The sequence below is a fragment of the Prionailurus viverrinus genome, chromosome C2 (assembly GCF_022837055.1).
Source record: "Prionailurus viverrinus isolate Anna chromosome C2, UM_Priviv_1.0, whole genome shotgun sequence".
NCBI lineage: Eukaryota > Metazoa > Chordata > Mammalia > Carnivora > Felidae > Prionailurus > Prionailurus viverrinus.
The window spans coordinates 147,243,572-147,256,907 of record NC_062569.1 but is presented as its reverse complement, the minus strand read 5'-3'; the positions used below and the strand labels follow the sequence as shown (position 1 = coordinate 147,256,907).

The 13,336-nt window shown below is 48.9% G+C and overlaps 1 protein-coding gene across 4 annotated transcripts in view; it reads right to left on the bottom strand.

The window, feature by feature from the left end:
- Window positions 1-13,336, bottom strand: part of EVA1C (eva-1 homolog C) — a 75,950-nt gene that overhangs the window by 39,873 nt on the left and 22,741 nt on the right. For all 4 annotated transcript variants that reach the window (XM_047876039.1, XM_047876040.1, XM_047876038.1 and 1 more), the window contains exon 2: window positions 220-416. In XM_047876039.1, the coding sequence (XP_047731995.1) occupies window positions 220-416 (197 nt within the window). The remainder of the gene's footprint in view (window positions 1-219; window positions 417-13,336) is intronic.

The window sequence follows — 13,336 nt, the reverse complement described above, 5'->3', positions numbered from 1 at the left end:
TAGTCTTGTTTGGTGAAGAACCTTTTCCAGAAGCAAATAATAGCTCACTTGTGAAACCGGTGATTTGTATAAGTTGGGGTTTTGGTGGATCAGGTTTGCTTTGAGCAAACTATATAATCACAAGCATATATACAGAGAGAGAGAGAGAGAGAGAGAGAGAGAGAGAAGGAGAGAGAGAGGACCATTTTATTATCCTAAAACATCTACGAAAGATAATACCTGCAGTGTTGTGGGTGCCACGCAGGTTAAGCTGTCTTCCCTCTGGGAGGCAGGCTGCTGGGTGCTACACATTTGGTAATCTTGCCCATAGAAGGCCGACTGGACGCTTATCGTAGAATGCCGAGGGCACTGTAGATTCAAATGGTCCCCATCGCAGGCATAGGCGGTGTGGTTCTGCAGGAGTTTGGTTAGGTAACCTGGAAAATATTCAGCTGGGTTACAAGAGGCCCAGGAACTCACCACTCCTTCACAGATCTCCAAGCAAGAGGACCTCAGCTCCCCAGGGGAAGGGCTGGTCAGTCCGGAAGACACTGGGTGGAGCTTCCCTAGCAGCTGCCATGGAGAAGACCCCAAACGAGGCTGGTAGCTGAGACTAATGGAGCCAGGTGCCAGTTTTCCCATCTGGGTTGTAAACTTTGGTCTGGAGTGGCCCATGGGAAGGCTGGGAGGGCTCTTTCCCTTTGGGATTGGCCAAGGGCCAAGAAATCCTGAAGCATCTTCATAAAACGGGAAAAAAATTCCAAGTGGGGGTCCCTTGGGCATGTAGTTGCCTGTCCCTGGAGAGATTTGGGCTCTGTGATCTCCCACTTGCTAGGCCAGGCCTTCCTGGAGCGAGGGGATGCCATTTTACTTCGGGGTAACCACTCCTGGGCCCTAGACAGGAAAGCAGGGCAGCCTATGTGGGGTAAGGGCCTGCTCTGGGGCCAGGGGAAAGGGAGGGATGGTGGGGCTCTGTTGCAGGTTGAACAATGTCCCACCTCAAATTCATGTTCACCAGGAACCTCAGATGTCACTTAATTGGAGACAGGCTCCTCGAAGCTGTAATTAGTTAAGATAAGGCCATACCGGAGGAGGCTGGCCCTCGATTGGTGTGACTGATGTCCTTATAAGAAGAGACAGAGGGAAGACAGCCTTGTAGAGACTGGAGTGATACATCCACAAATCAAGGAACCCCCAAGGATTGCCTGCAACCACCACAAGCTGGAAGAGGCAAGGAAAAGATTCTGCCTTAGAACCTTCAGAGGCACCAATGGCCCCATGACACCTTGACCTCCGCCTTCCAGCCTCCAGAGGGAATGAATCTCTGCCATTTTCAGCCACCTCAGCCTCCGGTCCTTTGTTACAGCAGCCGCAACAAACTCATACAGGCTCCGGGTCCCAGCCTCCCTGGCTCCTCGTCCAAGCAGACTGGACGAGCCACGGGGCCCCGGGCTCTGAGGAGCTGTGTGCGTGACCTGGCAGGCGCGGGCGGCCTGGACCACTTCTCAGAAAGGAGGAAGGAAGCTTCATCTGAAATGTAGATTCCTTTCCTCCTTCTCACACCTCATGAGGTCAGTCGCAAGGCAGCTGGGAGGGAAGCCAGGGACTTTCTGGTGAGGTGTGTGGGAGACGGCTTTGGCAGGCCTCAGCCTCGGAGGGGGCGGAGGGGGTGTGGAGGAAGGCAGTTTCAGAACTCCCCAATTCCCACGCAGATGGCCCGTGCTTAAGTTATTCCTGTTTAAGTTTCATAATCCTCTCAGGCCACAGTTCTCTGCAAAGGGCACCCACTCCAGCTCCCCGGCCTTCCCTGAAAGTCACAGTGAAAGGGACCCTGACGTCTGCCACAGGATGGTCACACTCACCAACCGGAAGGTGAAGAGGGGGACTGTTCGACATGTAACCCAGACCTGAGGCCTCTGACCGCCATCCCCTTTTTCCTTCCCACCCTTGAAAGCGGCCATAAATAGGCCAAGAAGGCCACTTGGAGAAGCAGACCCTAGCTTGAGCCGCAAAACTGACATCAGGCACGGGGAGGGGGTGAAGTGGGGGGTGGAGTCAGGGTCCTGCTGGTTAGAACAATGTCATCACTCTCACTGTGCTCCCCTCCAGGCACGGAGAGAGGAGAGGCAGAGACCCCCTCGGTGGTCCCACGGCCACAAGTTGGCATCTTCCTGCGGGACACAGGCGGGCCGTGGTAAAGCCATGACTTGGGAAAGTTCCAGCCCCTTTGTGGGATCTCAGCTCCCCACGATGAGCCACACCAGGGAACTCAGAGTCGCCCTCATGCTGCCCCAGGCTAGCACCCACCCCGAAGCTCCCCAGGCTGCTACGCCCTCCCTTGTGTCTCTTGAAACTCATCATTAAAACTTTCTTGCCCATCACCACGCCATTCCCCAGGACCACACTGGGTGACCAGCTGACTAAAATGTTACATCAATTCTGGGAGCAAGACTTCGGCTTAATGGTTTGTCCCGACAGGCCATGCGTGACTCTAGCTAGATGAAGGAAATGACAGGGCCGGGGGGTGTTGGAGGCACAGGCCAGAAGGGGCCTGGGCCCCAGATTCATGGAGAAGATTCATGGAGGCTTCTCCACAAACTGTTACACGAGTGGGAAAGAAACTTCCGCTGTTTGGACCATTCTTCTATTTGTCATGCAGTCTGTCCCCAGTAAACAGAACTTGATCTCCTTGGGAGCATTTACATCAAAACATGACGTGAGTGGGGTGTGGTGGCCGGAGCCCCCGCGCATGCCGTATTTGTATTCTGACGGTGCTCTGGAGGCAGAAGCTCAAGGCAGAGCATGGCCTCTCAAGGCCTTCCGGGCCCTTCTGCACTTTGAGCGGGGAGAGGAATGTGTCAGTCCTCACAGCATGAGATACAAAGAAGACACTTCAGCAGTAACACCTGCCCTATGCTCAGTCCAGTTCCTTCTTCAAAAACCTATGCCTGTGTCCGCCCATGATTCAGCACTAAAATGAAGTGAGCGAGGAAACTGTAAACAGACACGGAGGGAACTTAAATGCACATGAGTAGTGAGAGAAGCCAGGCTGAGGAGGCTACAGGCTGTATGATGCCAACGACATGACGTTCTGGAAAAGGTACAACTACAGAGATGGTAACAAGATCGGTGGTTATCAGAGGTTTGGGCGAGGGAGGGCTGAACGGGGGGAGCGCAGAGGATTTCAGGGAGACACAGCTACCCTGCAGGACACGAGCGTGATGGACGCTTGTCAAAACCTCCAGAACACTTGTCATTATACACAGTCAAAACCTACAGCACACAACACCCAGAGTGAACCCAGACGTGAACTATGGACTGTGGTCCATACTGTGATGTGTCAGTGTGGGTTCGTCAATTGTAACACACGTGCCACCCTGATGGGGAACATGGACAGTGCAGGGGGGGGTGGCGCGCAGGGCGTTGTCTGTGTGGGCACAAGAGGTATCTGGGAACTCTCTGTAGTTTCCACTCAACTTTGTCCTGAACCCGAAACTGTTCTACAAATAAATGTCTATTTAGGGGCGCCTGGGTAGCTCAGGAGAGTAAGCATCCAACTCTAGGTATCAGCTCAGGTCGTGATCTCACGGGACGGTGAGTTTGAGCCCTGCCTCAGGCTCTGTGCTAACAGTTCAGCGTCTGCTTTAGAATCTCTCTCTCTCCCTCCCTCTCTCTGCTCCTCTGTGCTTGTGCTCCTGTCTGTCTGTCTCTCTCTTTCTCTCTCTCAAAAATAAATAAGTAAACATTGAAAAAAAGAAGAAGAAAGTCTACTTAAAAGAAAATAATTAAAACCACTTGGGCTTCCCCAGAAATAGTGTCACCTTTGGGAGACGAGGGGTTGGCGACAGGGAGGGGTCATGAGGGTGAGCTGGCCAAGCTCTTTTCTGGATCTGAAAGGTGGATACATGTTTTACTTTGTGAAGGGTCACCCAGCTATGCACTAGGGATAGGTGCATCTTTTGTAGGTAGGTAAATAAAACTGCTTAAAAAAACCTTTCTCCGACCAATGCTTTTAAGTAAATGAAGGACATCTAGACTCCATGGAGCCTCCGGAGGATCGACAGGACAAGGGCAGTGGAGAGATATCACGTTCTACAGCCGACCACAACCACACCAGATGCTACTCGAGAGTGACGGCAGGAGATGCCCCCGAGGACAGACCACTGGCCCTCAAACCTTGGGGTCAGGATCCCTCCACATTTGCATCCCACACCTCTTTCTGACTGGCCCACTGTGTCAGAAGAGGTCAGGAAGAAGGACAAGTTACAAGTATCTAGCGTTTTCAGCAACAAAGAGGACATCACGGACCTTCTTGAGAGGCATTTGGGATGGTGGGTGGGGACAGAAGCCACTGAGCGGAAAGTTGAGGAAAGTTGAGGAAATCCAAGATGGTTCATGTGGTAGGAAGCATAGTGGCCTCCCAATGATGTTCACAGGTCCCCTCCTGGGAGCCTGTGAACATGTTACCTTACAATGGAAAAGGGGCTTTGAGGTTGTGATTAACTTAGAAATCTGGAGATAGGGAAGTGATCCTGCAGGACCTGAGAGGCCCAATAGAACCGCCAAGGTCCTTATAAGACAGCCAAAGTGGATAAAGGATGTGGCAATGGAACCAGATTTTGAAGCGATGGAGTCATGAGCCGAAGAATATAGGTGGTTTCTAGAAACTGGAAAAGGCAAGAAAACAGACCATGCCCTGAAGCCTCCAGAAGAACGCAGCACTGTTCACACCTTGATTTTAGACCTCCGATTTCCAGAACTGTAAGAAAATACATCTGTGCTGTTTTCAGCCACCAAGTGTGTGACGATTTGTTATAGCAGCCATAGGGAACAACACAGTTTATACGGATGACTCTTGCAACAACTTGGTAAAGGGGAGGAGAGACACAGGGCTAAAGTTATAAGAACTGATGTCCGGAGACAGATTTTTAAACAACTGTGATTGAGTTAAAGCTGGGAGAGACCTATGCATGTACGTGTGTGTGTGTGTGTGTGTGTGTGTGTGTGTGTGTGGTGTGTGTGTAAATACATATGTAGACGAGCCCTAGGTCATGTGCAAATTATATTTCTCGCTGTGGGTTGAGGTGGAACACATTTGAAAGGCCTCCTATGACAAAACACCACAGATGGGGTGGCTTATAAACAATACAAATTCATTTCTCCCAGGTCTGGAGGCTGGAAAGCCCCAAATCAAGGCACCAGCATGATTGCATTTTAGTTAGGCCCCTCTTCCTGGTTCAGAGCGAGCCCCATCTTGCTGTGCCTTCACATGGTGGAAGGGGCCATGGAACTCTGCAGCATCTCTTTTATAAGACATTAATGGAATTAGGGAATCTTATTCATAAAGACTCTACCCTAATGACCTAATCACCTTCCAAAGGCCCTACCTCCTAATACCCTCACCTTCGGGGGTTAGGATTTCAACATATGAGTTTTGGAGGGACACAAACATTCAGACCATAGCACTTCGCTTCTCTATACCTTGGTTTCTTGGCTGGTTCAAATGAGATCCCTTTTAAAGAATGACTACTGGGGCACCTGGGTGGCTCAGTCAGTTAAGCGTCCGACTTCGGCTCAGGCCATGATCTCACAGTTCCTGAGTTCGAGCCCTGCTTCGGGCTCTGTGCTGACAGCTCAGAGCCTGGAGCCTGCTTCCGATTCTGTGTCTCCCTCTCTCTCTGCCTCCCTGCTGCTCGCACTCTGTCTCTCTCTCTCCAAAATAATAAATAAACATTAAAAAATTAAAAAAAAAAAAGAATGACTACGAACGCAACTTTTTGTTGGCAGTTCTCTCTGGATTGAATGCCCCATCATTCCGGATCAATCAAAAATGCTTTATTTCTTAATACGCTCACCCAGAGCTCTTGGTCTAGCTCTATGTGTGTGGGCAAATATTTACTATCCTGAAAGAAAGCAGAAGAGCAAACTGTTAGGAAATCAGTCTTTGGAGCCTGGCCTGGCCTGGAAATACTCTGTTGTTCCTTGTTCATTTCACATAGTTCAGGGGCCAAGGTACAGCTTCTGTTTAACTCCAAGATCCTCTCCCGATGAATCTTTCCACTGTGTCACCAGCGGAAGCTTCCACAGCCATGGCCATGGCTAGAACTTTCCTTAAGGGATCATCTTGCAAGGCCTGGCTGGGTTGGGCAAATCTTAGAGTAGTTTAGATAAAGGCTTTTATGTGTTCCTTATTTTAAAGGCAGATGGATAATTCACAGGGAAGGAACCCCCTAAGAGTGCCAGGAGCTCTCCTCTGTCTTCAGAAAAACAAGGGGAAGTCACTCCTGAAGATTCTCATTCCTGTCACTTTTACGAGGAAAAGCCATTTCTACAGAAAAACTCCAGTGACCAGAGAATGACCAGAATGCAAATGACCAATTTTCAAGGAATCGTGGGTGTGCCCCAAAGTGTCCCGTGAGAGGAACAAACATTACGCGGGGGAGAAAGGAGGTTAAGTTATAGCAAAATGAGGCTGGGATGTACGGGTTAAAACAAGGCAAACACAGGTCTTTCCCTGAAGCATTTCCCAGGGCCACAGACAGGCCCATGTGCACTGCAACTGGCAAGCATCGGAAAGAGGAGATAGAATCCCTCGCACACAATTGACCAGCCCTCCATTTTTTTTTTTTTTATATTAAGCATCTAAAGGTTATTGTTAAACGCATCACTCTTAAGGAAACGGTTAGAGTTCCGTAAAACACAGTGCAGACGGCTACATCTAACTTGGATGATTTCGGAAGGTAGTTCAGAATCCCATACGCCTGCGGAAACCTCCATGCGGCATCTGTGGGTGGGGAGGAGGAGCCGGAGCCGGGGGTTAAAAGCCTGAGAGCAGGGTTCAAAGCGGAATTAAGCTGTGTGACTGTGGCCATCACCTCTCAGCCTCGGTGTCCTCGTGTTTTGCGCTGAGGATCAGATGATGTGAAGGGCATAGCATCTTTATCGGCCATAATCCACGGCACCTGTCCGGGGTATCACTATTGGATTGTCAACCTTGAAGAACATGATTTTACACAGAGCTCTTTGGCGGCTTGCAAATCAAACCGCACTTCCGTAAGCCCCGTCTGCTGTGAGCACCGATGGTAGGACGGTCAACTCACAGAGAAGCGCATGGCCCAGTAGCCACCCTCATGGTCCAGAAATGTCACTGCTGTGCTTGAAGGAAAAGGGAAATTTTCCTTCTTTCCTGCCTGCCTGCCTTTCCATCTTTCCTTCATCCCTCCCTCCCTTTCTTCTGTTCTTCTCTTTCTCTCTCCTTCTCTCTCTCTCTCTTTTTTTTTTTTTTTTAATAATTAAGGTTTACAGCATTACAATATTTAGAACAGGCCAAACGAGCTGCAAATCCTTCCTCCTTTCTTTTCTGAAGTCAGAGCCCTCCGCAAGAGTCCAGGTTTCCCAAGGGCTAATGGCTACCTGAGTCACTCTAAGCACAGGATATAAGTACATTAGTTGCTGGCCCCACATCCGTGTGCTAAAGTCCCCCAATCACCAGGGGCCAATTTCCCAATCTTCCTTCTGGGAAGAGAGTAAAATTCAATTATATTGCCCTTGCTACCCCCCCCTTCCCCACTTATTTAATAAAGCAGCACCTTCCAATCCATTAATGCCTTAGATAAGCGACTACACCCTTTTATTCACAAATACTCAAAGGTGTTTCTACATGTTTGAAGTTCTTTTCCAGAAAAGGGTTTTTTTTTTTCTTTTGTGTTTGTGAGTGTGTTTGGAGAATTGGCAAAAGCAGGAGCAGGGGGCAGTCCACGTGGCTTTAGGGCAATGAGTCAGTGTTTCTAAGAGCGCAGGAAAGGCCCCACAACGGATAAAGGGCTCATGACTGGGCACCACACACCCCAGAGCATTATGATCAAAAAGTGAAGTCAGTTTCAGTGGTTTCTCTAGGCCTGGGTCTGGCACGAGAAGGTTGAAGCTGGAGGTTTATGATGAAGAGAACGACAGCCTTCAGTATATATCTTCGATGTTTGAGGAGGAATCACAAAGGTGAGGGACCACCAAGGGTGGCCCTCTGATCTAACGGTGAGCTCAGATCCTGGTCCCAAAACAGACCAGGGGAGGACAGAAGGGGAACTGAGGGTCCACATGGGGTAGCAACCATACATTTTCTTCTGAGCACATGAGAGGAGCACATTTCCCAGTCCTGCTGTGTGGGCCAGTGGAAAGCTCTGGCCAATGGAAACAGGGCAGGAGGGATGTCGGCCACTTGCAGATATGGCCCTTGAGACTCCACGTGACCCTCCACTCCCTCTCTCTCCCCATCTGCTGTCACATGTGGAAGACAGAAGGGACAGGGACAGCTCTGAGGACCCAGAAGATGGGGGAGGCACAAGACAGAAGGAATCTGGGTCCCTGAATGACCGCATGAACACAACCTCTCCCCTTTTCTAATTACACTGGACCACAGCATGAGCAAGAACTAATCCTTTATTCTGTTATTCCCCTGGGGTTTGGGAGTTGTGCGTTTCAGCAGCTAGCCCTACCCTGTCTAGTACTCCAGCATTCTGTCAACTGGTACCTGTGTTAAGTAGAAAGCGGGCAGGACTTTGAGTAGTACCGAAAACTTTCGCCAAACACACCCCCCGTTGGTTTGTGACGGTGGTGCTGACACCATTTCACATGACCTTCAATTTCACCAGAGGAGTCGTTTCTTTGAGTCAAGACCTTGCAACCGAAAATCTACAGTTGAAGTGAGTTAAATTACTAAGGAGTTCAAAGGGATTAGCAGCCTCATTAATCAGTCACCGCTCTTCCTAATAACACTGACTTGTAAAAAGTGCATTAGCAAAAGTGGAAAGCAGAGGCCAGTGGGCTTCGATGGAATGCTCCCGAGGCAGGCGTTATGGCCATGTACTTGTTTCTACACACTGATGGATGTGAGAGAGGGCGTGGGGCCATGACCATGCTGGGCGATGCCCTTGCATCCGAAGTGCCACAGCACAGAGGTGGCGGCCATGGGCTATGAATACGGGGAATTCACGCTCTGAGCCCTCTCAGATCAGATGTGTGTTTGGGCATACTGAGAACAACCTCTTTAGACCTCTGTTTCATCATCCGTAAAACCAAAGACTTATGCCTGCTTTATACTGCTGATGTGCAAGGGGTAAGAAATAGTAGGGCACCTTATAGGGTGGCTGGCACGTCATTTTTTCTTCCCTGAGGAGAGCATGAGTATACCAGAAGGAAACTAGATTGGCAGTCCAATCTCTGGAAGAGGGAGCCCCAAAGAAGGCAAGGGTGAGGAACATGCCAAATCCACATCTTCCCAGCTTAATCTTGGTTTGGTCGTGGGACAAAGACTTCTGTAAAAACGTAGATGATGTTTGCTTTCATATTTTATGAACTTGTCCCCAAACAGGTGCTCATCTCCATGATGGGGGGATTATGCCATTAATCATTTACCCTCAGGTTTCAGGGGCTGTAGAAGCATTTTTCACAGAAAGAACACAATGTTCCCTAAAAAGAACCAGCTCAGTGCTAATTTGGGTAAGTTTGCTGGCCTCTGATAAGCCACTTTTCAGGCTACAAATTCCTGAAGTCCAGTTTCTGACCACTTTTTCTCAAGAGTCACCTATTCTCTTTGAGAACAAAACTGCTTGGTTTTCTTAAAGCCAAATAAAAATACTACTTCCAAAGGCATAAACCCTACAAACTTTCCACGTTTGCTTGTGCTTCCAAGAGCATTTAAAGGAATCCCAAAGTGGATTGATTAAAATACTCTCCAATTTCTAATCAGACATGGAGTAAATAACCCTGGAAATTGACTGCTGACCTTTCTCGAGGAAAGTGACAAGCCGATCCCTGCCCCACCACCACAGGCTCTCTCTGTGACTTTTCTGCCTTGAGAAATAAACATCCTGGGGCGCCTGGGTGGCTCAGCCGGTTAAGCATCCGACTTCGGCTCAGGTCACGATCCCACGGTTCGTGGGTTCGAGCCTGGCATCGGGCTCTGTGCTGACAGCTCAGAGCCTGGAGCCTGCTTCGGATTCTGTGTCTCCCTCTCTCTCTGCCCCTTCCCCACTCACGCTCTCTCTCTCTCTCTCTGAAAAATAAAATAAAAACATCAAAAAAAAAATGAAATGAACATCCTGTATCTTTCAAGAGTGCCACACGGCAACCCATCACCCTTTTCCAGGCACACAGAGACTTTCCCATTGCCCCTGGACTTTGAATCCTTGTAGCCAACGCTAGGTTCTGAGAGTCACCTACCCAGTTCTCTTTTACCTTGTTACTTTTTCTCCCAACACCTCCCTGTTTTCTCTTCCTACACACCCGCCTTCTGATTCATCAAGCCCCACACTTTCCCCTTTAGAATAGAATTATGTATGTTCTTAAGTGGATTTTTCTGTGTGGCTGCCCACGTGTAAATTCACGTGTATGGATTTCAGATCCCCGGGCCTGGCTAAGCACTTGTCTACACATGCCAATCCACTGTACGACTTTCCAACTCACCCAAACAAAAAAAAATCTAAAGTCCTTATGTGACTGGGCACCCTTCTACCGTTGTGACCTCATCTCCTACCGTTCTCCCGTAGGCTCTGGCCGCAGTGGTCTTCTTGTTTCTTAAAAACGCCACCCAAGCTCCCACCTCAGGATTTTGCGTTGGCTGCTCTTTTTGCCTGAAACCGTCTTCCCTCCAAATATATGCTCCCCCCGCCCCCCTGCCCATCCCGCCCTTTGTTCAGACGTAACTTTGGGAGATAGGCCTTCCCCGGCTGCTGTGCAAAACAGCACACCCCCTGCCCCGTCACCCCTGATTCTGCTTATTTCACGGCACAGACACCTGTTGTGGTGTCTCCCCTTTCAACCCTTAAGTCGGGATTTTGTTTCATTTATTGCTCTGTCTCTAGCACCCGGAAGGAATCTGACATATAGCAGGAGGGCGAGGAATCGCGTTTTTTTTTTTTTTTTAACGTTTTATTTATTTTTGAGACAGGGAGAGACAGGGCATGAATGGGGGAGGGTCAGAGAGAGGGAGACACAGAATCTGAAACCGGCTCCAGGCTCTGAGCTGTCAGCACAGAGCCCGACGTGGGGCTCGAACTCACAGACCTCGAGATCATGACCTGAGCCGAAGTCAGCTGCTTAACCGACTGAGCCACCCAGGCGCCCCAGGAATCGCGTTTTTAAACGAGTGAGAGAGTGAGGGAGACCAGCAGAGCAAGAGGAGGCCAGAGGAGCATGAGAGAGTAGCAGATTCTGATGAACCCTTACAGCAACCGGCATGGCCCAGTACTTACACGTCTCCCTGTGCAGCTTCACAGTCGCCCATCACTAAAGCTTCTATCTTTCTGATGCCTCGACATCCCACAAACCGTGCGCAGTGACCAGGGTCATAAGGCTGGCCCCCGTTACCAGTTCCCCTGCCTGACCATGAGCTAGTCACATTCAATAAAACCCCTCATGCCTTTGCTTGTATACTCCATCTAACCTCCCCAAAGGCGTATTTGCCTATCCGTCCGCTCTCTCTCTGCTCCCCACCTGGTTCAGCTGCTCCCTGGGCACTCCTCCCATGTGACCCCCCTGCATGGCCTCCGTGCCTCTGTCCTCTAGGACCTGTGTGTTTCATAACGTCTTTAATTTCATGTGCCTCCGCAGGAATAGTTTCCATGGCCATGATGGAGTGATCCTTAAAGACTCTACAAGAACTTACTCCCCAATTTGCAACACAGTAAAATACTACATTACATATATATATATTTATAATAATATGCTACTTACAGTAACATACTATACCATATATATTTACATATATAACATGTATACAATTATATTTATATACAAATATACAGAGAAGGAAGGGTACCAATCAACTGATTAAAAATTACTCCAAGCATGCTCTGTTGGCCTTGAATTACAATCTTATGATTACACGCACTATTTTATTTTGAACAAATCTGGTAGGAGCTCCTTCATGCTTTTCAACCAAAGATTTCCAATCCTATCGAAATGAACACGAGGCGCCTGGGAGGCTCAGTCGGTTGAGCATCCGACTTCGGCTCAGGTCATGATCTCACGGTTTGTGAGTTCGAGCCCCGTGTCGGGCTCTGTGCTGACAGCTCAGAGCCTGGAGCCTGTTTCCGATTCTGTGTCTCCCTCTCTCTCTGCTTCTCCCCTGCTCATGCTCTCTCACTCTCTCTCAAAAATAAATAAACATTAAAAAAAATTTAAAAAAAAGAAATGAATACCTTGTTCAGTAACCAGGTACTAAACCCAGAAAGTTATTCAGTGAACACCATCTGGACTAGATTAGCATAGAAGTAACTGGATCAATCCCCATTTTGCCTCAAGCACCTAAACGGAACACTTTTCCTTTTCTTTGGAATGCCGAGTAACCCCCAAACTACAGGGCCACTTGGCGATGAAGGCGGGGGACTGCAGTGCATTTGATAACTTAATGCAACTTTTTACCAGCACTTGAAACTCACATATGAAATCTACACTTGATCTTTTTCTGTTCGGAATTGGCCAAATTAGCAGCTCTATCCCCATGGACAACAAAAGGCTCTCAGAAATACTCAGGGAAGCTGACCAACCAGAAGGCCCAACGCAGCCCAGCGCACGGACGGACGTGGGGGCAGACAGGTGCCGCCTTCCTCGCCCGCCCTGTAAACAGCCTTTCAACTTCAGATTGCTTATTTCACGTCTGCCTGCTGCCGAAATGTGTAGGATGATCAAGGTACGTGGGATATGTTCAAGGTCCAAATGAAGACTTCAGGGCACACATTCAGTTAATTGGGAAATTATATAGTGATTTCACTGCTCATTATAATGAAACTTTTTTTTTTTTTTTTTTTTTTACTTTAGAAATGATGCTGTTTGGTGAGTAGCACTAAAACCTCATAAGGCTATTTGGAAGGTTACAACGACTAGATTTAGGGGCAGGACAGGTTTGCTGTACTTTCAATGGAACATGTTTCGTCCCTCCAAGCGGTGAACAAAATCAGAGCAGGGGAAGTTTCTAAAAGTTGAAACCAACCTAAACAGCCTATCCAAACGGCTGCGTTTGGGAACAGGCTGGGTGACCCCTTGTATCTCTTACAGCCACCTCACTGGGTCAGTGGAGGATTTCGGACAGGCCCTTTGGCTTCCCCCTTCTTTGGTTTCGCCTTAGACTTAGGGGAAGTAACAGTATTTCTCCCTTTGTATTTCACAGACACAGGGGCAGCCGGACAAATGTAAAGAAATACCGGCGCCCACACAGTAATTGGGCTGGCCCCGCCTCGCCCTTTATATTCATCCTTAATTGAGTCCCTGGCACGCTCCCCCCAGGGCTGGGTTTAAAACTTCCTGAGCAGGTCCCGGGGGCCCCTACTTCCTTAATTCTCCTAGAAGCTGCTTATTTACT